A 26,608-nucleotide genomic window follows, 5' to 3' on the forward strand; every position below is an offset into this window, starting at 1 on the left:
GTCTCCATGAGACGTGCTAGAAATGCTACTCCGGTCATGGACTGCCGTAGCATTTCGGGAGTATGAAGAGCTAGCATTTTTTTTAAAAAAATATGACGTTCAGATGGTCCTGTCCCACCCCATTTCATGAATCAAGAGCATCTAACTCCTTGACACCTCCTCTGAAAAATCGCAGACCTTGATAAATCGTGGCCAAATCGGGGCAATATCCTTAGGCAGCTGGGTGATGGAACATCAAAAGTCTCCAAGTTGTAGGACATCAGATAGACGTGTTTACAGTAAGGAATTCTGGACATCAGAATCCAACAGTGAATATTACGCATTTATTTCATGAAGGCTATCCAATTAAGGTTTTTTAACAGTTACATTTTTTTTCTCACATCTTAAATCGGAAACATTACTATGTATACAGGTTTAGCGACTCATTTGTTTGGAAGGAATACCCCATCTCTAAAGCTGTAAAGGTTATGTCCTAATGTGACCCATGTTAGTAACACGAGTGGTCAGAGCATTTGAGGTCAATGGTAGAATTGAATTATGAAGCCCTCTTAAGCTCGAAGATGTTTTTTTAAGCCATAAAACGTCTCACTTCCAAATGTTCATGACCCCTAAAACACCAAATTGCATGTGTGTTTGCCCAGCAGCAGTATTTATTTGAAGCTCGTGGCACCTTGCCTTCAAGAGTTACCAACTTGGGTTTCATTTCACGCTAGTCCTCATCACTCACACGGGGTTCGTTTTCATGTCTGAAGATAGTTCGGTAGGTTCTGAACTCCAAGTTCTAAGATACTTAACCTTTAATTAACAGTTGGTGCAGAACTTTTATCGTAATGGAATATTGTGCTAACTTGATCGATACAGTTTCATTGCTATTCTTCTCGTTGATCTTTGTTCATAGCCTAAACTCAACCTTTATTTTGTTTATCACATTATCTTGATTTCCCATTGTCTTAAGGTGTCGATAGGCGATAGATAGAAATAGGTTGATGGTTGAAAATCCATTGCATGAACGGTCATCTGCTGAACCTACATGGAGCCATATACATTTAATACTGGATACATGCTTAAGTGTGTAGGGGACCACGGTGAACTAACTGGCCGCTTGTGTCCAGTCTCAAATTTAACAGCCTCATATGAGGCTATTAAGTATAGGTTGGAAAATCCTCATGACCTGTTTATGAATCATGGCTCATTCAGACATCAGTTTTTCATGTGGGAGTTCTATCTGTGTTTTTTTGCCGATAAAACTCGTACCTATCACATTCTATACAGCTGGTCACATATCCATGTATTTTTGCAGACTGAGGGTGGTTTCACATTTGCGTTTTTTTTTTGCGTTTTTGCAGTAAAAAACGCATGCGTTTTCCCCCCTATATTTAACATTAAAAACGCATGCTTTTTTTGTATGTGTTTTGACGCGTTTTTGCAACGCATGCGTTTTTTCTGCATGCGTTGTGTTGCAGAACTGCAACATGTAGTATTTTTAGCGGCGTTTTTTTTGCCGCAAAAAAACCCATGTTTTTTTTGCGGCAAAAAAATGCATTGCTGTCTATGTAAACGCATGCGTTTTTAACCACATGCGTTTGCATGCGTTAAAAACACATGCTTAAAAAAAAAAAACACTGATAAACCACCCCACACCATAAAATTGATAAAGGGATCCTAACCCTACCCCTAACCCTACCCCTAACCCTACCCCTAACCCCTTTAAGGGTAGGGTTAGGGGTAGGGTTAGGGGTAGGGGTAGGGTTAGGGTTAGGATCCTGTTAGGGTTAGGGTTAGGATCCCTTTAGGGTTAGGGTTAGGATCCCTACCCCTAACCCTACCCCTAACCCTAGCTCTTTCTGTTTATAGTGGGTTTTTTACTTTATTTTGATGATTGGCAGCTGTCACACATTTATCTGCATGCGTTTAAAAAACGCAAACGCATGAAAAAACGCATGTAAACGCGTCAAAACGCAGCATTTTTTTCACCACATGCAAAAACGCATGCGTCAAAAACGCAGCGTTTGCACGCGTTTACATGCGTTTTTTCACCATGCGTTTTTTTTTTTTAAAAACGCATGCGTTTTGAAACGCAAGTGTGAAACCAGCCTGAGAGGATCACTTAAAAGCATGAAGAGTTGTCCAATTGTGATCGGAGTGTTGGATCAAACCCACCAATGCAATTCTATGGGTCAGCGAAAAAATTGGACAGCATTCAGTTGCCATCTATGTTCTGTCCTTTTTTACTGACTGTTGATTGAAGAAGTTTGAGAAACCTCCATCTTTTTTTTCATACAGGAAAACTGATGAAACACAGTGACCAAACTCTGATGGAAATCAGATCAAAAATATTGATAACTTTTTTTGGTCAACCAAAATCACTGAGGTCTGAATGACTCTTTAATTCATGTTAGCTGTCACGGTTCTTCAACATGGACTTACATGTCCAATAACCGGACAAAGGACGAACAATTCTACTGGGAAACATTCTTTGTCCGACTAGTGGACTAAAAAATTAAAACTCGTCTGACGTTGTTTGAGACGATAGTCGAATGTGACTAGTCAACTAAAAATTTTTGTGCACCCGACGAATGGATGAACACTCATAATGGTTTGAATCATCCATTTTGGCCACTTTTTTAATCTTTTTCTAAAATGATATGCTGGTTTTCTAACATTTATTTGAAGGTACAATATAGCATGAGTGCCTGCACCTTCCAGGTCATGATGAATCTTGATTGTTCCTCTTTCACCACTTGGAGCTGATAGCCCTATTGGTGTTCAGTTTAGATGGGGAGAGAATATTAGTTTTTCAGGTAAATCTTATAAGATTAATTCTACTATCATTTAGTTGTTTGTTTCTTTAGATCTTTTTTTTTACATCAATTTTAGTAAATTCTGGCATTACTCATGAAATAACAATTCTTTCTTAGAATTCTTAGAATTTCTTAGAACTTTTCCTTGCGAAGTTCATCTGTTCTTTCTTTTGAAAAAAATGTTTTAATAAAATGATAACTGGAAATTACCATTATCCTTGCCATTAGGCTGCATCATTGTCATCATTCGTTGGACCGTGCATTGTAGGGCATGGCCAATTATAAGGGAAAAGGTGCTCCCAGTTGTCCATTCATTAAAAGAGGTTTTACCATTTAGAACGTTGATAGAATATGCAATAAATGTGCAATAACTGCCACAGAGACCTACATTTATCCTGGACCCTGTCAAAAATTAAGAAGTGACTGTGCACAAATTGGCTTAATTTTTCTGGATAATGTAGTGCAGAAAGAATTTAATACGGGGTCTCATGCAGTTGCATAAAACAAATAACCCACTAAAAAGCTGACTATGACCAAATATCACCATTAAACATAACATTTATTGGTATACAGTAATAAAAACATATATAAAAAATGACATATAATCCCCACAATGTAAAGGAGAAAAAGGGTTGAGGTAGTAGGGCAAATCAAGAACCCCGGAAAAAACAGAGTTAGGAATGACTTACATTAATGTATAAGGCATTTAGATGGTATAAAAAAACCCGGAAAAAAAATATGGAATTGCATGTTTTTTTTTAGCTATTTTGCCACATTTTAAATTGTTTTCCCACTTTACATTACTTCACATAATAAAATAAATGATGCCATTCAAAAGTACAACTCGTCCCGCAAAAAAATAAAAAAGTTATGGCTCTTAGAATAAAGAGCAGAAGAAATGAAAGCTCAAAAATAAAAAATTTCCCAGTCCTTGAGGGATTTATGGTCCATGTTGGCAGCCATATTAAAGAAAACTAGTGATGGGCCAGTATACTCGTTGCTCAGGTTTTCCCGAGCACGCTGGGGTGGTCTCCGAGTATTTGTGACTGCTCGGAGATTTAGTTTTTGTCGATGCGGCAGCTGAATGATTTACAGCTACTAGCCTGCCTGAGCACATGTGGGGGTTGCCTGGTTGCTAAGGAATTCCCACATGTATTCAAGCTGTCTAGCAGCCGCAAATCATGCAGCTGACTCAACAAAAAATAAATCTCCAAGCTCTCACAAATACTTGGGGACCACCTGAGCGTGCTCAGGAAAACCTGAGCAACGAGTATACTCACTCATCACTAATAAAAACACATATGTAGTGAAACCATAACCGTAGATAGCACACTCAGACATAATAATACCAACCAGACGTTAGGGGAAAGTCAAGATGCCCAGAAAGCCCGACACGAGTTTCACGCATCATACTTCATCAGGGGTGAAAGTTTTTCTCCTTCACATGTGGAATATAAATGTCATGTTTTTATATTTTGTTCTATGCTTTTTTTACTGTGAACCAATACATTTTATTATGTTTTATGGTGATATTTGGTTATAGTAATGCTTTATTTAGGGGGTTATTTAGTTTTTATTTGAGCCCTAAATGTCCCAGATGTGATAACTCCTTTAAAATTTTTGATCTATATATTGTAAATGTCCTAAAAATGTTTTTTTGTTTCCTTATGTTGCAGGTACAGCCGGGTCATAGGGGTAATTTCACACACAGCTTTAAAGAGAAAAGTCCATTTGAGGATCCCTTCTTTATTGTGGAAACCATATGCATCTGTTGGTTCTCCTTTGAGCTCTCTGTACGTTTCATTGCTTCTCCCAGCAAGGCGGCCTTCTTCAAGGATATCATGAATATTATTGACTTTGTGGCTATAATACCATACTTTGTTGCACTAGGCACAGAACTAGCTCGCAACAAAGGTGTTGGCCAACCAGCCATGTCATTGGCCATTCTCAGGGTGATCCGTTTGGTGAGAGTCTTCCGTATCTTTAAGCTGTCCCGGCACTCCAAGGGATTACAGATTTTGGGACAGACACTGAAAGCAAGTATGCGAGAACTTGGGCTTCTTATATTCTTTCTGTTTATCGGAGTTATTCTCTTCTCCAGTTCTGTATACTTTGCAGAAGCAGATCACGAAGAAACCAAGTTTACCAGCATCCCGGAAGCCTTCTGGTGGGCTGTGGTCACAATGACAACTGTAGGCTACGGAGATATGTCTCCTGAGACTGTTGGGGGTAAACTGGTGGGCTCACTCTGTGCCATTGCCGGTGTGTTGACCATCTCTCTTCCTGTGCCAGTCATTGTATCCAACTTCAGTTATTTCTACCATCGCGAGACAGAGTGCTCAGATATGGGCCAGTATAATCACGTTGGTTCATGTCCTAATGGCCCACCCCATACTCCAAAGACGGTGGGGAAGGATAAGAGTCCCATACTGGATAAAATCAAGAATTTATATAGCAATTCTAAGCCAGAATACCTGGATGGACTGGGCCCCCTGGATGATAACAAAAGAAATTCTGGACAGTCACATACAATAACTGAAGTGTGATTTCTGCTATGGTGGCTTTGTCCCAACTAGCATCATATCATCTTCATCATTACCCTCATCATCATTTCATTTTGGAGTCTTAAATGAAGAGTATTGGTGTCCAATCAGTTTGAGAAATATGAATAGTACCATGCTGAATTTTTTTTTAAATACTTGGCTTATTTTAAATTAGGAAGAATTTTGAAAGTTTACTAATGGCTTTTTGGCGATCTGAAGGTAGACAAAGTTTCCACTGATTATGCTGATGAAGTGTCGCCACTATAAGACACAGAATTGGGGTTGACATGAGATGAAATTTGTGAATTTTTGAGAAAAAAACAAACACATAACACAAGCATTCTTGTGAAGATTAATGAATTGCCAAATTTACCGCATACTCTTGGCCAATGGAAGGTCCTTCACCAAAGTCGAAGAGCGAAGAAGATGACAATTATGACTTACTGCACTATTATGAGCTCAGGGAATCAGATTGTGAGATCAGGCTTTAAAAGATGGCAAACGAATCAATTCACAATAATGACAACAAAGGTCAAAGGTGAAAAATATGCAACACGATACTGAATATCACCTGCTATAACTACGTGACCCCCTAAAGACTGGAAAATGTGGGGCTCACTTAGGAGAGAACCGGAGAACGCATGTTTGTGAAATAATTTATTTAATTGAGTTGAAGAGCCTTTGAGTTTACAAATATTCTTGTTATATATATATATATATATATATATATATATATATGCTCTGTTTTTGAAGAACATTGGAGTTGACGAGGGTGAGGTCTGGAGGAAGGTTCCCAAGGAATTATTGGTTATACTCAGTTCACTGTGATTTCCTTGTTCGCTGACTAGATGGGGCAACTTTTGCGGGAAGCTTTTGAAAATACACAATGTACTTCTGCCATACAAACTTTAGTCAAAACTTTTGTCTTAATTTTTAACATAATTGTGAGGTTTAAATTTCAATCTCACCAAAAATTTTAGCTTTTCCTCATTCCTCATGCACTTCTTATGACCTCTTAGTTTTAATATGTAGCCTCTACTTTTCCCTGAAGCCCAAAAAATTGAAAACGCAGTTGTCCATAACATTACATCGATCCCATGTTACTCACACAGGGTTTTAGATAGTTGACAAATAAGGATTTGTTTCGGGCAGTCCTCGGAGGCGTAACTTAAAGCTCCTGGGCTGACACAAATGTCCCCAAAAGTGCTATTTATAATACAAAGGTGCCTTTGATCCCCTCTCTCCCCGAAGGGTTCAGGTTTAGTGGCTTGCACAGTATTCCTCCTTGATCTGTCCCTGTCCTTTCCTGCAACTTCGGGCAAATCTGTTCACATTCGCACTCCTCTGGCTCACATTGCACAAACAAATGGTTCACAGTCTGAAGCACCATTTCCACTCACCACCTTTGTATACACATAAGGATAAAATGTTCTCTAAAATGGAACAGTTCTGTTGGAATGATTGTTTTACTAATACTTGTAGTCTTCTAGCACAGGTTAACGAAAATCCAAATTTTGGTCTTCATACCCCTAGGGATATATAAAGCATAACACCCTAGTGCAGCAGACCTCAAGCTTGGATACTCAATAGGTTATTTATTATTAAATACTAACAATGATAAAAAAAATGTGCGTTATATAAAAGTATAGAGTCCTAATGGAAAGCCAGATTTTTCCTGACACTGGGTTTCGCTTTCACAGCTTCTTCTGGGGCTTGTCCTAGTTATTTGGACTTTGACCATTTATTTGTGTGATCTGAGCTACAGGAGTACGAACGTGATCTGATTACACATTTAAGGAATTGTTGACTTTTTTTTCTCTTCTGGTTGGTGCCCAATGGTAATTTTTGGCTTGAAATACTCTCCCGCATAACATCGATATTGGAGAAATCTGTTGCACTAGCTGTTTTTTTTCTATGTTCAATAAAACACATAACTTTCAGCTCCTGGGCCCTATTGTAAAAAATGCTGAGGTCTGGTTGGGACAGAAATGCACAGGAGGCCAATACTACAAAAGGAATAAGAGAGGGTGAGAGTGATAGTAATGCTCCCATTGGAAGGAAGGTTGTGTAAGGGCACAACATGTACAAGAGCCTAAGTATCAGCAGCTGCAGCCCCATGGCTGGAGGAGAAATTCTTCTGGATAGTAATTAACTTTAATGGAGATATCAAAGTACCTGGGCTGCACGTGTGGGAATGAAGATACCTCAATGGTAAACAATTAAGGTTTGTATTCACACTAACGCATTTTGGTGCCGGACTAACATTTGTTTTTTTAACCCGAAGAAGCACCGACTTTTTTTTTTTACCATGAAAAAGGCACTTTTCCGGCACCGAAATGCGTTTGTGTAAATTGAAACCTTAATTGTATACCATCGAGGCTTCTTCACCTTTCCTGCAAGCGAAGCCCAGGTACCATGATAATGCCACTAAAGTATAATGCAAAAAATTAGGACAATAGATATTTTGGGGAATGCTCTTTCAAGGAAAGATCATTGGTAGGTAAAAGATCTTTCGCCCCATTTTTTGAATATTTCAGACAATAATGGAGCATTATTGGTTACTTTAAAACACTCATTCATTGTTTAATTTCCAAAATCCTTATTAATTTCTTGGAAAAATATTAACATGGGACTCTAGCGTACATCCCAGAAAAGGTCTAACCGGTAGAGTAAAGTGACAAAAACAATCTTCACCCAACACATCGGCCACCAATCTGGCTTGTCTTCTTCTCGTAGACCAGACGTAACCCAGACCAAAGTATTCTGGACAAATATTGAACCTCCTCACTTCTGAGTTGTGATATAAGAGATGAACCGGAGGGGATGTTTTATTATTTCCATCACTACCTCTTTGAAAAGTTTCCGATGGCAGTCAGGTCATGGTCATTACAAACTCACGAGAGGACTATAATTGGTTCAATCATCAGACCTACCTAAAGACATGACAGTAGAAACAGCATACTTGTGTTTTAATGAGCCTTTCACTCCAACAAGACAGTAAATGAGGCTGAAGATTTCTTCTTGGTGGGGTGGAGGGTTGTGTGATGTGAAGCCTTGATGACACGTAGGAAAATACAACATCTGTGCATTCAGAGCATTCAAAGAAGGTGGACAATGACTTCTGCTTAAGAGTGTGAACTATTAAAGCTGGCATTGCTTTTGAATTTCTTGTATCTCTTACAAGCCGCATTAATTCTATTTGTAAAGGAGCCAAGGTGATGTTTTGAGTGCTTTTTTTTGCATATATAAAATTTGTTATAATTCAATTAACAAAGAGATGATGCTATGCAAATTGTTTACACAGGACTACTATATGAAAGTGCCAAAGATACACTGGCCAGTGCCACGGGCCACTTCTTAATACAGTACATGTAAGCACAATGTCATCTTGGAAAATGTATATTTATCTAATAATAAACAATTTATTTATTGCAAAGAGTTTTATTCCTTATTTGTGCTTTTGTCCTTACTTTTTTTATAGTTAAAGGCTATTCTCATCACCATGAAAGGTTAACATTGTAAAGCAACGTTGCCATTTACTTGTTATTAAAAATTCTCTCTGCTCCCCAGAACAAAGAGATTTTTACTTTTATTGTTTACAGCTAATTGCCGAAATTACTGACCTCCTCTGCAAGTCTATCAGTGGTAACCGGTTTCCTAGGCAAGGATTGCAGTGCTTACAAGCTCTTTTTTATAGAACTTGTAAGATCTGCACTGATGCCTTCTGAATTGCTTGATCCAGACTGCTTTGGTGTCACTGTGCTCTTCCGATGCTGCAGAGGCTACGCTGTCTCTGCTTGTAGCATTGGAAAATGCATAGTTCAGAACTGCAGAACAAAGCTGCCTCTGCTTGCAGCACTAGAGACTGCACAGTTCGGTGCTGCAGAACAAAGCTGCCTCTGTTTGCAGCATATGAAAGCATACAGTTTGGTGCTACAAAGGTAAAGCTGCCTCTGCTGGCAGCAATGGAGAGTGCACAGTTCAGTACTCCAGAAGTAAAGCTGCCTCTGCTTGCAGCAATGGAGAGTGCACAGTTCAGTGCTCCTGAAGTAAAGCTGCCTCTGCTTACAGCAATGGAAAGTGCGCAGTTCAGTGCCCCAGAAGTAAAGCTGCCTCTGCTTGCAGCAAAGGAAAGTGCGCAGTTCAGTGCCCCAGAAGTAAAGCTGCCTCTGCTTGCAGCAATGGAGAGTACACAGTTCAGTGCTCCATAAGTGAAGTTGCCTCTGCTTGCAGCAATGGAGAATGCACAGTTCAGTGCTCTAGAAGAAAAGCTGCCTCTGCTTGCAGCAATGGAGAGTACACAGTTCAGTGCTCCAGAAGTGAAGTTGCCTCTGCTTGCAGCAATGGAGAATGCACAGTTCAGTGCTCTAGAAGTAAAGCTGCCTCTGCTTGCAGCAATGGAGAGTGCACAGTAAGTGGTCTTCAATATCTGGTTCTTCAATTGAGAATCAATAAACTAAAGAGATGGGCTTATCGTTTTTTTGCAGAACCCCATCATTATAAGTCAAGGGTTTCCAACACAGCCAGAGTAAGTACACAACACTCAGAGAAATTAAAGGGTAAGTATCATATGAAATAGATAAACATCCAAGCTGCGACCTTACACTTACGGGTATCTGCCTGGAATTCTTCGAGAGGACATTTCTTTTTCTGGTAACATATAATCCCCATAGGATGCAGAAATCTAAGTGTGATGAATTGCCTCCTCATGTGTTTCCCAGGAATAATGATATAGGCTGAGCTAAGAGCTATTTTAGTTCGTAGTCCTGCTTAATTAGCCATGTTTGATCTTACATTCTTATCCCCCAATTTTTAACGTACAGCTCAGTAACTATTTGTATCTGTAATTATATTACATGTTACTTTACCATATACAGGTGCTTCTCACAAAATTAGAATATCATCAAAAAGTGAATTTATTTCAGTTCCTCAATACAAAACTCATATATTATATAGAGTCATTACAAACAGTGATCTATTTCAAGTGTTTATTTCTGTTAATGTTGATGATTATGGCTTGCAGCCAATGAAAACACAAAAGTCATTATCTCAGTAAATTAGAACAATTAACAAAAAACACCTGCAAAGGCTTCCTAAGCATTTAACAAGGTCCCTTAGTCTGTTTCAGTAGTCTCCACAATCATGGGGAAGACTGCTGACTTAACAGATGTCCAGAAGGCAGTCTGTTGTGAATTCTGTGGCTGAGTTCACTTCTGTGGTCACAAGTGGTATTGCAGTCTCTGGGCTTCCTCCCTCAGGTGTTTTGGTGAGCTCGTTGGCTGCCTTGCTATTTAGCTCCACCTGAGTCTGTCTTCCTTGCTCCTTGTCAATGTTCCAGTGTTGGATCTGAGCTACTGCATCTTTCCTTGGGCCTGCTGCTCTGCTAGATAAGTGCTTCTAGTTTGTTTTCTGTTTTTTCTGTCCAGCTTGCTATTGTCTTTTGCTGGAAGCTCTGAGAAGCAGAGGGGTGCACCGCCGTGCTGTTAGTTCGGCACGGTGGGTCTTTTTGCCCCTTTGCGTGGTTTTCGTTTTAGGGTTTTTTGTAGACTGCATAGTTCTCTTTGCTATCCTCGCTCTGTCTAGAATATCGGGCCTCACTTTGCTGAATCTATTTCATTCCTACGTTTGTCTTTTCATCTTGCTAACAGTCATTATATGTGGGGGGCTGCCTATTCCTTTGGGGTATTTCTCTGAGGTAAGTCAGGCTTGTATTTCTATCTTCAGGCTAGTCAGCTCCTCAGGCAGTGCCGAGTTGCATAGGTAGTTGTTAGGCGCAATCCACTGCTGCTTATAGTTGTGTGAGGATAGATCAGGTACTGCAGTCTACAGAGATTCCACGTCTCAGAGCTCGTCCTATTGTTTTTGGTTATTGCCAGATCTCTGTATGTGCGCTGATTACTGCACGCTGTGTTGCCTGATTGCCAGCCATAACAGTACAAGGAGCCTCACCAATGATTCCCAATAGAGGGAAAAAAGAAATCCTGACATCATTTTTTTTTCTTAGCTCTGTCTTCAGTCTTTTTTTTCCCCTAGACATTAGAGTGCTTCAGGACACAGCTGTGGACATGGATATTCAGGCTCTGTGCTCCTCAATGGATAATCTCGTTGTAAATGTACAAAAGATTCAAGATACTATTGATCAGAAATCGATGCTAGAACCAAGAATTCCGATTCCTGATTTGTTTTTTGGTGACAGAACTAAGTTCCTGAGCTTCAGAAATAATTGTAAGCTATTTTTGGCCTTGAAACCTCATTCTTCTGGTAATCCTATTCAACAGGTTTTGATTATTATTTCTTTTTTGCGCGGCGACCCACAGGACTGGGCGTTTTCTCTTGCACCAGGAGATTCTGCATTGAGTAATGTTGATGCATTTTTCCTGGCGCTCGGATTGCTTTACGATGAGCCTAATTCAGGGGATCAGGCTGAGAAAAATCTGCTGGCTTTATGCCAGGGTCAGGATGATGTAGAAGTATATTGTCAGAAATTTAGGAAATGGTCAGTACTCACTCTGTGGAATGAATCTGCACTAGCGGCTTTGTTCAGAAAGGGTCTCTCTGAAGCTCTTAAGGATGTAATGGTGGGATTTCCTATGCCTGCTGGTTTGAATGAGTCTATGTCCTTGGCCATTCAGATCGGTCGTCGCTTGCGCGAGCGTAAATCTGTGCACCATCTGGCGGTACTGCCTGAGAGTAAACCTGAGCCTATGCAGTGCGACAGGACTATGACTAAAGTAGAACGGCAAGAACACAGACGTCTGAACAGACTGTGTTTCTATTGTGGTGATTCTACTCATGCTATTTCTAATTGTCCTAAACGCACTAGGCGGTTCGATAGCTCTGCCGTTATTGGTACTGTACAGTCCAAATTCCTTTTGTCCATTACCTTAATGTGCTCTTTGTCATCGTATTCTGTCATGGCGTTTGTGGATTCAGGCGCTGCCCTGAATCTGATGGATTTGGATTATGCTAAACGTTGTGGATTTTTCTTGGAGCCTTTGCGGTGTCCTATTCCGTTGAGAGGAATTGATGCTACACCTTTGGCCAAGAATAAGCCTCAGTACTGGGCCCAGCTGACCATGTGCATGGCTCCTGCACATCAGGAAGTTATTCGCTTTCTGGTACTGCATAATTTGCATGATGTGGTCGTGTTGGGGTTGCCATGGCTACAAACCCATAATCCAGTATTGGATTGGAACTCTATGTCGGTAACCAGCTGGGGTTGTCAGGGAGTACATGGTGATGTTCCATTTTTGTCTATTTCGTCATCCATTCCTTCTGACATCCCAGAGTTCTTGTCGGACTTTCAGGATGTATTTGAAGAGTCCAAGTCTGATGCCCTACCTCCGCATAGGAATTGTGATTGTGCTATCGATTTGATTCCTGGTAGTAAATTCCCTAAGGGTCGTTTATTTAATTTGTCCGTACCTGAACACACCGCTATGCGCAGTTATGTGAAGGAGTCCCTGGAGAAGGGACATATTCGCCCATCGTCGTCACCATTGGGAGCAGGGTTCTTTTTTGTAGCCAAGAAGGATGGTTCGCTAAGACCGTGTATTGATTACCGCCTTCTTAATAAGATCACTGTTAAGTTTCAGTATCCCTTGCCATTGATTTCTGACTTGTTTGCTCGGATTAAGAGGGCTAGTTGGTTTACTAAGATTGATCTTCGTGGTGCGTATAATCTGGTGAGAATCAGGCAGGGAGATGAATGGAAAACGGCATTTAATACGCCCGAGGGTCATTTTGAGTATCTGGTGATGCCGTTCGGACTTGCCAATGCTCCATCTGTTTTTCAGTCTTTTATGCATGACATTTTCCGTGAGTATCTGGATAAATTCTTGATTGTTTACTTGGATGACATTTTGATCTTCTCAGATGATTGGGAGTCTCATGTGAAGCAAGTCAGAATGGTTTTCCAGGTACTGCGTGCTAATTCCTTGTTCGTGAAGGGATCAAAGTGTCTCTTCGGTGTGCAGAAAGTTTCATTTTTGGGGTTCATCTTTTCCCCTTCTACTATCGAGATGGATCCGGTTAAGGTTCAGGCCATCCAGGATTGGACTCAGCCGACATCTCTAAAAAGTCTGCAGAAATTCCTGGGCTTTGCTAATTTTTATCGTCGCTTCATCTGTAATTTTTCTAGCATAGCCAGACCATTGACCGATTTGACCAAGAAGGGTGCTGATTTGGTTAATTGGTCTTCTGCTGCCGTGGAAGCTTTTCAGGAGTTGAAGCATCGTTTTTGCTGTGCCCCTGTGTTGTGTCAACCTGATGTTTCTCTTCCGTTCCAGGTCGAGGTTGATGCTTCTGAGATTGGTGCAGGGGCGGTTTTGTCACAGAGAGGTTCTGGTTGCTCAGTGTTCAAACCATGTGCTTTCTTTTCCAGGAAATTTTCTGCTGCTGAGCGTAATTATGATGTGGGCAACCGAGAGTTGCTGGCCATGAAGTGGGCATTCGAGGAGTGGCGTCATTGGCTTGAGGGTGCTAAGCATCGCGTGGTGGTATTGACTGATCATAAGAACTTGACTTATCTCGAGTCTGCCAAGCGCTTGAATCCTAGACAGGCCCGTTGGTCGTTATTTTTTGCTCGTTTTGATTTTGTGATTTCATACCTTCCGGGCTCTAAAAATGTGAAGGCGGATGCTCTGTCTAGGAGTTTTGTGCCCGACTCTCCGGGGTTATCTGAACCGGCGAGTATCCTCAAGGAAGGAGTCATTGTGTCTGCCATCTCCCCTGATTTGCGGAGAGTGTTGCAGAAATTTCAGGCTAATAAACCTGATCGTTGTCCGGCCGAGAAACTGTTCGTCCCTGATAGGTGGACTAGTAAAGTTATCTCTGTACTTCATTGTTCGGTGCTGGCCGGTCATCCAGGAATCTTTGGTACCAGGGAGTTGGTTGCTAGATCCTTCTGGTGGCCATCTCTGTCACGGGATGTGCGTGCTTTTGTGCAGTCCTGTGGAATTTGTGCTAGGGCTAAGCCCTGCTGTTCACGTGCCAGTGGGTTGCTTTTGCCCTTGCCGGTCCCGAAGAGGCCTTGGACACATATTTCGATGGATTTCATTTCTGACCTTCCCGTTTCTCAAAAAATGTCGGTCATTTGGGTGGTCTGTGATCGCTTTTCTAAAATGGTCCATCTGGTGCCCTTGGTTAAATTGCCTTCCTCCTCTGATTTGGTGCCTTTGTTCTTCCAGCATGTGGTTCGTTTACATGGCATTCCTGAGAATATTGTTTCTGACAGAGGTTCCCAGTTTGTCTCGAGGTTCTGGCGAGCCTTTTGTGGTAGGATGGGCATTGACCTATCTTTCTCCTCGGCCTTCCATCCTCAGACTAATGGCCAGACCGAACGAACCAATCAGACCTTGGAAACATATCTGAGATGTTTTGTTTCCGCTGACCAGGATGATTGGGTGTCATTTTTGCCGTTGGCTGAGTTCGCCCTTAATAATCGGGCCAGCTCGGCTACCTTGGTCTCTCCATTTTTCTGCAATTCTGGGTTCCATCCTCGTTTCTCTTCAGGACAGGTTGAGTCTTCGGACTGTCCTGGTGTGGATTCTGTGGTGGACAGGTTGCAGCAGATCTGGACTCAGGTAGTGGACAATTTGACCTTGTCCCAGGAGAAGGCTCAGCTTTTCGCTAATCGCAGACGCCGTGTGGGACCCCGACTTCGTGTTGGGGATTTGGTTTGGTTATCTTCTCGTCATATTCCTATGAAGGTTTCCTCTCCTAAATTTAAACCTCGTTTTATTGGTCCGTATAGGATTTCTGAGATTCTTAATCCGGTGTCTTTTCGTCTGACCCTCCCAGACTCCTTTTCCATACATAATGTATTCCATAGGTCGTTGTTGAGGAGATACGTGGCACCTATGGTTCCATCTGTGGAGCCTCCTGCCCCTGTTTTGGTGGAGGGGGAATTGGAGTATATTGTGGAGAAGATTTTGGATTCTCGTGTCTCTAGACGGAAACTCCAGTATCTGGTCAAATGGAAGGGTTATGCTCAGGAAGATAATTCCTGGGTTTTTGCCTCTAATGTCCATGCCCCAGATCTTGTTCGTGCCTTTCATGTGGCTCATCCTGGTCGGCCTGGGGGTTCTGGTGAGGGTTCGGTGACCCCTCCTCAAGGGGGGGGTACTGTTGTGAATTCTGTGGCTGAGTTCACTTCTGTGGTCACAAGTGGTATTGCAGTCTCTGGGCTTCCTCCCTCAGGTGTTTTGGTGAGCTCGTTGGCTGCCTTGCTATTTAGCTCCACCTGAGTCTGTCTTCCTTGCTCCTTGTCAATGTTCCAGTGTTGGATCTGAGCTACTGCATCTTTCCTTGGGCCTGCTGCTCTGCTAGATAAGTGCTTCTAGTTTGTTTTCTGTTTTTTTCTGTCCAGCTTGCTATTGTCTTTTGCTGGAAGCTCTGAGAAGCAGAGGGGTGCACCGCCGTGCTGTTAGTTCGGCACGGTGGGTCTTTTTGCCCCTTTGCGTGGTTTTCGTTTTAGGGTTTTTTGTAGACTGCATAGTTCTCTTTGCTATCCTCGCTCTGTCTAGAATATCGGGCCTCACTTTGCTGAATCTATTTCATTCCTACGTTTGTCTTTTCATCTTGCTAACAGTCATTATATGTGGGGGGCTGCCTATTCCTTTGGGGTATTTCTCTGAGGTAAGTCAGGCTTGTATTTCTATCTTCAGGCTAGTCAGCTCCTCAGGCAGTGCCGAGTTGCATAGGTAGTTGTTAGGCGCAATCCACTGCTGCTTATAGTTGTGTGAGGATAGATCAGGTACTGCAGTCTACAGAGATTCCACGTCTCAGAGCTCGTCCTATTGTTTTTGGTTATTGCCAGATCTCTGTATGTGCGCTGATTACTGCACGCTGTGTTGCCTGATTGCCAGCCATAACAGCAGTCATTGACACTCCACAAGGAAGGTAAGCCACAAAAGGTCATTGCTATAGAAGCTGGCTGTTCACAGAGTGCTGTATCCAAGCATATTAATGGAAAGTTGAGTGGAAGGAAAAGGTGTGGTAGGAAAAGGTGCACAAGCAACCGGGATAACCGCAGCCTTGAAAGGATTGTTAAGAAAAGGCTATTCAAAAATTTGGGGGAGATTCACAAGGAGTGGACTGCTGCTGGAGTCATTGCTTCAAAAGCCACCACACACAGATATATCCAGGACATGGGCTACAAGTGTCGCATTCCTTGTGTCAAGCCGCTCATGACCAATAGACAACGCCAGAAGCGTCTTACCTGGGCCAAGGAGAAAAAGAACTGAACTGTTGTCAGTGGTCCAAGGTGTTGTGTTCAGATAAAAGTAAATTCTGCATTTCATTTGGAAATCAAGGTCCCAGAGTCTGGAGGAAGAGTGGAGAGGCCACAATCCAAGCTGCTGGAGGTCTCGTGTGAAGTTTCCACAATCAGTGATGGTTTGGGGAGCCATGTCAGTGCAGACGTCTACCAGATAATTTTAGAGCACTTCATGCTTCCCTCTGCGACAAGCTTTTTTGAGATGGAAATGTCATTCTCCAGCAGGTCTTGGCACCAGTCCACACTGTCAAAAGTACCAATACCTGGTTTACAAACAACAGGATCACTGTGCTTGATTGGCAGCAAACTCGCCTCACCTTAACCCCATAGAGAATCTATGGAGTATTGTCAAGAGGAAGATGAGAGACACCAGACCCAACAATGCAGATGAGCTGAAGGCTGCTATCAAAGAAACCTGGGTTTCCATTAGACCTCAGCAGTGCCACAGGCTGATCACCTCCACTCCACTCTGCATTGATGCGGTAAGTGATGCAAAAAGAGCCCCGACCAAGTATTAAGTGCATTTACTGAACATACCATATGTACTCGTGTATAAGCCAAGATTTTCAGCACTTTTTTTGTGCTTAAAACACCCCCCTTGGTTTATACATGAGACATTGTCCAGAAAGCCAGTGGGGGAGGGGGCGGCAGAGCAGCGGCAGGAGCCAGAGGCTGTGACATCATACTCACCTTCCTCGCATGGTCGCTGCATGTCCCTGCATCTCTTGTCCCAGTGACGGCAGCTCTCCTGTGCTTAGCGGTCACATGGTACCGCTCATTAAGGTAATGAATATGTACGCGTCTCCACTCCCATAGGCGTGGAGTGCATATTTATCACCTTAATGAGTAGTACCATGTGAGCGCTCAACACAGGAAGAGCTGCCGTGCCGGACAACGGAGATGCAGAGACGTGCAGTGACCATGCGAGGAGGGTGAGTATGATGGTGGAGGATGCAGAGCCATGCATAGAAGTGGAAGGACAGGGGAGGAGGCGGAGCAATGCATAGAAGGAGGAGGATGGGGGAGGATGCGGAGCCATGCATAGAAGGGGGAGGACGGGGAAGGAGGCCAAGCCATGCATACAAGGGGGAGGATGGGGGAGGAAGCCGAGCCATGCATACAAGTGGGAGACCGGGGGAGGACGCTGAGCCATGCATACAAGGGGAAAGACGCCGAGCCATGCATACAAGTGGGAGACCGGGGGAGGACGGGGAAGGAGGCCAAGCCATGCATACAAGGGGGAGGATGGGAGAGGAAGCCGAGCCATGCATGCAAGTGGGAGACCGGGGGAGGACGCTGAGCCATGCATACAAGGGGGAGGACGCCGAGCCATGCATATAAGTGGGAGACCGGGGGAGGACGCTGAGCCATGCATACAAGGGGGAGAATGCTGAGCCATGCACACAAGGGGGAGGCCGGGGAAGGACACCAAGCCATGCACACAAGGGGGAGGACGCCGAGCCATCCATACGACTAGGAGACCGGGGGAGCCATACATAGCAGGACAGGGATGAGGGGACAATGCATACCCGGCTTATACTCGAGTCAATAAGCTTATCCAGTTTTCCGTGGCAAAACTAGATGCCTTGGCTTATACTCGGGTCGGCTTATACTCAAGTATATACGATACATTTCAGTAGACCAACATTTCAGATTTTAAAATCATTTTCCAACCTGGTGTTATAAAGTATTCTAATTTACTGAGATAATGACTTTTGGGATTTCATTGGCTGTAAGCCATAATCATCAACATTAACAGAAATAAACACTTTGAATAGATCACTCTGTTTGTAGTGACTCTATATAATATATGAGTTTCACTTTTTGTATTAAAGAACTGAAATAAATTAACTTTTTGATGATATTCTAATTGCGTGGGAAGTACCTATATATGTCTTTTATCCAAGACAATATTTTTCCTGCAAATACCCGTGGTCCAAGCTTACGGCAACAGATTTACTGCCATGAGATCTTGGTGGTTGAGCTAAAACATTGATGGACTAAAAAACTATGAAACAAAACAAACACATTCAATAGCTGGTCAGTGCTTCAAGGATTTCATATTGGAAAGGGTCCTAGACTCGAAATTTTTCTAGAGGAACCTTTCACCTTGTGTTTGGCAGAGACGTGGAGAAACACAGCCTAATCCTCTACATGTTTTACCTATGTGCAAAACCAATATAAGTTACTTATGTTTTGGTATCATTCTCCTTCCCTCTCGCATAAACGTAACCCTACCGTCCCTAACTGTTGTTGGAGATGTGGAAATACAGAAGGTGACCTTCCCGTTTTTTGGGGGCATTCTTAAACCTTCAAGGTTTTTGGCAAATGTGTAAGTCCCTTATTTGTAAAGTTACCGGCTTCGAGATCCCCTTGGATCCAACATTTTATCTACTTAATATCCCACCATTTCAACTAGAATTTAGAGTCCTAATTTACTTGTGACATTACGAAGACTTTCCTCTGACACGTTGGTGGAAAAGTTCCTTCTCTGACAATGCCCAGTGGATCCCTCTATATAGTTACTGTCATATTGACAAATTTACATACTTTATTAGTACAAGAAAATAGCTGTAATATTTCTATGTCATATACCAAAGAAATAAGCTTATTTCTCCACTGGTGAGCCACTTTCTTTCTTCCCCTCATTCACTCGAAAAATAGGCTAAAAACGCTAGATGGACTGCAAGCTCACTGAGGGAGAGCAGAGTGAGAGAAAAATGTTGAGATAGCAAGTGTCTTGGAGAGGTTATTCTCTTTCGTAAAAAGAATGTCTCCACCTGTTCTCATCTTCCCCAGGTCCAACGTTAAGTCTCCTATTAGTGTAGAAAGAACACCCTCTTCAAAGCTGCTGAGATCACTGATTAGCTGGATTCACATCTACTCTGCTCATTAAGGGTGCAAGCGAAAAAAATAAATGAGTTTATTACTTTATTGGTAATACATATATAACGAATGGAATAATAAAATACATGTGAGACAACTACAAGCAGAGTGTTTAGCAACTAAACAGTAGACATGATGTAATGATATTAGGCATAAAGAATGGGTACATTAATATGATTGCACAAGATAAACAAATCCTCAGTTGAAGACAAAGTAGTAAAAGTATTAGAAGCACAAACATATAAGTACCTATACATGGATTCACTTTGTCATAGGTATATGGAAAAGACCCATAGTAAATATGGATGGTTGTTGCTACCAAAATGCTTTACATGCATGTTACCCCAACGTACGTTTCGCGTACATAGATATCGCTTCCTCACGGTAGCCCCTGTGATTATCACCTGGATAGTTACTCCTGTTTTTACCAGTTTGGGGATCTCCTGGACAGGAAAAGAAAAGTGAGGTGGGAAGAAAAGAGGGGAGCGCTATCTAAGCACAGTAAATGTATTGTGGTATTGGGAGAAGAAAAAGGTTTTATATTGTGCTCACCTGAGCCGGTTGTGCTGTACAGGCACAGCACTGGACATGATTTTCTAAAGGACCGGGATCCCTCCTGCAGCATGCAGCTTATCTGATAGCATGGCAGTGTGCTTTCCAGCCCTGAAGACACTCCATGTGGATACAAAGGTAGGTACCGTAAGTCTCTGATGGCTCTTCTGTCTAAGGAATAATAATAATAATCTTTATTTATATAGCGCCAATATATTCTGCAGCGCTTTACAGTTTAACAGCTTCAAACACAACAGTCATAAGTAACAATGTTAACAATACAATAATTAAAGCAACACAAGACGACCCTGCTCGTGAGAGCTTACAATCTACAATGAGGTGGGGAGATACAAAGTACAGGTGTGTATTTACAATGATGTATCTACAATGATGGTCCAGCCATCTTCAGGGAGTGGGGGATAGATGGAAGTAGTGAATGGGCTACACACAAACAAAATAACTGATTAGGGAACATGATAGGCCGCTCTGAACAAATGTGTTTTGAGGGAGCGCCTAAAACTATGCAAATTGTAGATGGTCCTAATTTCTTGGGGTAGAGCATTCCAGAGGATTGGTTCAGCACGGGAGAAGTCTTGTAGTCCGGAGTTGGAGGGAGGTACGGATTAGTGCAGAGGTTAGTCAAAAGTAATTTGCAGAGCGCAGCGGTCGGTTAGGCCGATAGACAGAAATGAGGGAGGAGATATAAGGGGGTGCCGCACTGTGGAGAGCTTTGTGGGTGAGAACAAGTACTTTGAATTGTATCCTGTAATGAATGGGCAGCCAGTGTAATGACTGGCGAAGAGCAGACGCGCTTGAGTAACGATTAGCTAGATAGATGACCCTGGCTGCTGCATTAGGGATATACTGGGGAGGGGAAAGTCGAGTAAGGGGGAGGCCAATTAATAGAGCATTGCAGTAGTCCAGGTGGGAGTGGATCAGGGCGACAGTGAGGGTTTTAGTTGTTTCTATAGTGAGAAAAGGGCGGATTCTAGAGATGTTCTTTAGGTGTAAGCGGCACGAGCGGGCAAGAGATTGTATATGGAAGGTGAAGGAGAGATCGGAGTCAAACATAACACCCAGACAGCGTGCCTGCTGCCGGGGTGTTATTATGGTGCCACCCACGGAGAGGGAAACTTCAGGTTTAGGGAGGTTAGTAGATGATGGGAGCAGAAGAAGTTCAGTTTTGGAGAGGTTGAGTTTCAGATAGAGAGCGGACATGATGTCAGAGACTGCAGACAGTCAGTGGTGTTCTGTAGTACAGCGGGGTAAGGCCAGGGGATGACGTGTATAGTTGTGTGTCGTCGGCATAAAGATGATACTGAAAGCCAAATCTGCTGATGGTCTGTCCAATTGGGGCCGTGTAGAAGGAGAAGAGAAGGGGGGCAAGGACTGGGCAGTGAGAGGAAGAGGCGATGAAGTGGAGCCAGAGAACAGAACACTGAAGGAGCGGTCAGAAAGATAGGAGGAGAACCAGAAGAGAGCAGTGTCCTTAATGCCAAGTGAGGGTGGTCAACAGTGTCGAAAGCTGCAGAAAGATCGAGAAGAATGAGCAGAGAGTGGTCACCGTTACATTTTGCTGTCAGAAGGTCGTTGGTCACTTTGATGAGTGCCGTTTCTGTCGAGTGTAGGGGGTGGAAGCCGGACTGTGAAGGGTCTAGGAGGGAGTGAATGGAGAGGTAACAGGTAAGGCGGGAGTTGACTAGGCGCTCCAAGAGTTTAGAGATGAAGGGGAGATTGGAGACCGGTCTGTAGTTGTTTGTGCAGGATGGGTCGAAGGCGGGTTTCTTTAGTAACGGAGAAATGATAGAGTGTTTGAAGGAGGACGGGAAAATGCCTGAGGAGAGTGAGAGATTAAAGATTGTAGTTAGGTGAGCAGTGACGATTGGAGAGAGAGACTGGAGGAGATGAGAGGGAATGGGGTCGGTAGAGCATCTAGTTGGACGAGAAGAAGAGAGGAGCCTGGGGACTTCTTCTGTGATGGGATCAAATGCGGAAAGTGAGCCAGGGGAGATGCAGGGAGGGATGGGAGTCACTGAACTTGGTGATTGGGAGCGGATTTCCTGACGGATGTTGTCTATTTTCTCCATAAAGTGGGAGGCCAGGTCGTCAGTGCAAATGTCTGTGATGGGGGCTTGACCTTTTGGCCTGAGGAGGGAGTGAAAGGTGGCAAAAAGTTTGTTGGGGTTGTTGGATGGTGAGGAAATCAGAGTGGTGAAGTAGGTCTGTTTGGTGAGGTGAAGGGCAGAGTTATAGATTTTTAACATAAATTTGAAGTGTATGAAGATTCAAATGCAATTGGATACAATTCAATGAACATTTACTAACTGCAATTACAACACGTTAAAAACTTTTTTCTTTATAAAAATTTAAAAACTAGATAAAAAAACTAAAAAACAAATTAACACAATGCGTTTCAACTCGTATGAGTCTTCACCAGTTGTATAGAGCTGGCTAAACCAAGAAAGACTGAGATAAGAATAATCTTTTAATTCACAGGCTTTTTTTTGGGACCTAGTCACTACTGGGATTCCAGCTCAGGAATATGAGTAAAGGTTGAGACACTAAGGGCTCATACCTACTTGTGCGAAATACGGATGAGTGCAATCTGATAAAAAAAAATCGGATTGCACTCGGACCAATGTTATTCAATGAGTCACATATCATTTGCGATTTTTTTTCTCAGCCGAAATCGGACTGAGAAAAACATCGCAGCATGCTGCGATTTACTGTGTATCTTGGATGAGACTCGCCAATGTAAGTCAATGGGTGCGAGAAAAAAAACGCACAGCACTCGCACCAATTTTTACGCATCGGTGTTCTTTGAAAAGCCGTCAATTCATGTCCGGCGTACAGTAAAAACACACTGACATGTTAACAATGGAATAGACAGAATAGATATATACACATAGAATACATATATATATATACAGTATATGTCAGTGACACACACATATATATATCTTTATACTGTATTTCATGGAGAGATAGCAGAATAGCCGCTAATTCATTTGTCGGCTTCAGCAAAATCATTGCAGAAACCGACAGGATAGGAGATGAGCGAGTGTACTCGCTGCTCGGGTTTTCCCAACCACGCTCAGGAGTCCGAGTATTTTTTAGTGCTTGGAGATCTAGTTTTCATCGCGGCAGCTGAATGATTTACAGCTACTAGCCAGTCTGAGTACATGTGGGGGTTGCCTGGTTGCTAGGGAATCCCCACAGGTAATCAAGCAGGCTAGTAGCTGTAAATCATTCAGCTGCCGCGATGAAAACAAAATCTCCAAGCAGTCATAACTACTGGGAGGTCATCCGAGCGTGCTCAAGAAAACACGAGCAACGAGTGCACTCGCTCATCACTAGTAACCAGCAATAAACAGCGGCTAACAGACGCTCCGGAGGCTAAGTCCAGAAATCTCTCTACTGAGCATGCTCGTGAGGTGGCGACCTTTCATTGGTGGTCGGTTGTCTGCTGCTCATGTGATGTGGCAGTTCTGGATTGGTCCACGAGCAAGGTCCTGTCTGACTGGACTTAAGTGGAGCATATAAACGGATCTTTGGGGCATACGTCGGCACGCTAAGATCCTTTGATATGTGTGTCAATGGTTACGTTACCACTCTGTGTGCACGTGTGCCGCTTATAGCACGGTGATTGTGTGTTTAGGCAGGCAGTGTAGGGTGGGAACCCCCGATTGGCATAGCATCTGACTCCGGCCGTTCTAAGTCGCATGTGTCGTTAGCACAGCTGAGTGTCAGTGCGACCACCAGCCTCAGAAAATGGAGTGAAAAGAGAAAAAAATTTTATTACAAATTTCGGTATTTTTTTCGCCACTTAAATTAAAAAAAAACTATCCATGTTTGATATCTGCTTACTCGTACTGACCTGGAGAATCATATTGCCAGTTCAGTTTTACCATATAGTGATCATGGGAAATAAAGAACCCAAAAAAAAAAACAATTTAGAAATTGAACTTTTTTTGCAATTTCAACTCATATGGAATTAGTTTTTTTCCTGTTTTCCAGTACACTTTATGGTACAATGGAATTCAAAAGTTCAACTCGTCCCGCAAAAAACAAGCTCTCATACAGCTATATTGACAAAAAAAATAAACAAGTTATGGCTCTTGGAAAAAGCGAAGGGGTTAAGGGGAGGTAACTAACAATCAAAAAATGTATTTATTTTCTTTTTTTACAGCACCATTCACATGCACCTAAAAATAAGTAGATTTTTTTTTTATTATTCTTATATATTCTATTATTTTATAATTAATTGTAATAATAAAAAAAGGTAATAAGGAAAAAGGACAGTTTACATTTTTTTCGATATATATTTTTCTAAAACATTCGACAGAATGTAAAGGCTGTTGCCGATCAGCACTGGCTGCAGCGGTCACGTGATGCCCCTCTCCAGAAACTGATGATATACAGGGGGACACAATAGCGAGTGTAGAGAATTGGCGCTGGACCGGGAGGCGAAGGTTAGGCTTTTTTTTTTTCTAAAACCACCTTGAGCCCTTTGAGTATGATTTTGGGCGGGTTTATAGCAGATTATTACATTCGACTGACACCTTATTTTTATGTAAACGGATCTGTAAAACTGCGATTATTTCTAAGACTTATTTACTCATAGACTGGAGACAGAACGGCTTGGAAACTATGCATAGTTTTCACTGTCTCATAAAGGATTTTTTTTTTAAACTTTATGACAACTCAAAGAATTTTCTCATAAAAATTCTCTTTGGGAATCACTTGTCAGGATTGATGCCAAAAACAGCAGTAACTTTGCAAAATAAATAAATTGAAATGTTTCCAGTGAGAATAATTTACTGAATCATTTACTAGTTTTGCTTGGAGAACTGATAGATGCCACAGGTTGCTATATATTTATAGATATCGCCACATTATATAGAACATTTCTTCATACTGACAAGTTGATTCAGACATAAATGTCAATGCTCCGGCTCCAGGCTTGTTTCCTTGAATAGCTGCCCATGGAAAGGCACCGGTGTCAACTCGCGGCGGCCATAAAGCTGGCCACCTCCTATTTTAAGTGCAGATTAATAAAAAGCATATGTTTTGGAAATCACGATTGGAAATGTTAATGCCTTCACTCAATAAACTCTTTTCGATCAGCATCAATAAAAAAATGAACAACATTCACATTCATCTACATGATATCTACAACATAACAAGTGACCATCTTGCTGCAGACCTTTAGGCCTCGCTCACATCAGGGTAAAAAAATTGCTATAGATAGATGATAGATAGATAATAGATAGATAGATAAAATATAGATAGATAATAGATATATAGATAAAAGATAGATAAAACATAGATAGATGTCCTGTAGATATATAATTTCACAAGCCCCCTACATGCAATAATCATATAATAAATTTGCACCCTTTAGTGCCTTTCAAGTGGCACTAAAGGCTGTTTAGCCTTGTTTAACTAAATAAATAATTAAAAACTATTACGGTATGTGGGATCCCCCTATATTTGATAAAAAGCAAAGGTAAAGCAGACAGCTTTGAGCTGATACCAGGCTGGCAATGTCCATGGTTATTGAACATTTCCCAGGATAAAAATTCCAGCCTGCAGTCACCCCATAAGTGGCACATCACATTAAATGCCCCAATTCTGATGCTTTGCCAGGCTCTCTCCCATTGCCCTGATGCAATGTCAATCGAGGTAATGGTAGTTGGGGTTGAGCTCAGCTGGGATTTGTCAAATTGTTGATTTATCCACTTCTAACATTTCTGCTACCTCACTGATGAATTTCTTCCTTTTTTTCAGTCTAATTATGACCTGTTTCTCTTCCATTGAAAGCTCCTTTGACCGCATGTTGTGACTTCACAGCAACAGCTTCCAAATGCAATAGCCACACCTGGAATCAGCTCAAGACCTTTTACCTGCTTAATTTATGATGCACTAATGAGGTAAAAGCCCATTTTGTTTTAGTGCAGTGCAATCTGTGGACAGCAATAAAAACTGCATGTGTTTGGATAAAGACTGCTTTGCCTGTGCGATCGCTACCTAACGAGAGAGAGTGAATCCCTACAATGTGGTCGAAATTCTTGGCCCATAACAAGTTGAAACTACACCCACACTAGCAGTGATCTTTAAATCAACACTATACACGTTATTTCTAAGAGTATCCTTAAATAGAAATTGAAACCAATCTCTTGCACATGACATTGAAATGAGTAATGTGACTAGACAATGGATGAGCTGCCAGGACCAATACCCCCAGAAGTGCCCAAAACGTATCAGGAATGGGGGAGTGGCCATGAAGAAAAGGCCATACCTATATTGTGACCATACCCAGTTTTTGGCTCCAGTCCCAGATCTTTGTCTGTAAGTGCATACCTTTTTTGATCAGAGGTTGTAATGTTTTGCTTAATTATGCTCCATCTAAAAATCCTTTCTGATCTCTGAAGATCTGAAGTCAACAGGAGGAAAACAACATCCATCTCGTATGTGCATGAGCTAGTAGGGGAACCAAAGGTGAAGGCTGGAGCTGAGGGCAAACAAGAGTCCACTAACCCAGCAAC

The 26,608-nt window shown here is 42.2% G+C and overlaps 1 protein-coding gene across 1 annotated transcript in view; it reads left to right on the plus strand.

Annotated features, from left to right (window-relative positions):
• Positions 1-5,658, plus strand: part of LOC138650990 (potassium voltage-gated channel subfamily A member 7-like) — a 50,387-nt gene extending 44,729 nt beyond the window's left edge. The window contains exon 2 of the mRNA XM_069740891.1: positions 4,478-5,658. Coding sequence (XP_069596992.1) covers positions 4,478-5,347 — 870 coding nt within the window. The 3' untranslated portion in view covers positions 5,348-5,658. The remainder of the gene's footprint in view (positions 1-4,477) is intronic.
• Positions 5,659-26,608: the final 20,950 nt, after the last annotated feature.

Source organism: Ranitomeya imitator, chromosome 10, assembly GCF_032444005.1.
Source record: "Ranitomeya imitator isolate aRanImi1 chromosome 10, aRanImi1.pri, whole genome shotgun sequence".
In the NCBI taxonomy this organism is placed as follows: Eukaryota; Metazoa; Chordata; class Amphibia; order Anura; family Dendrobatidae; genus Ranitomeya; species Ranitomeya imitator.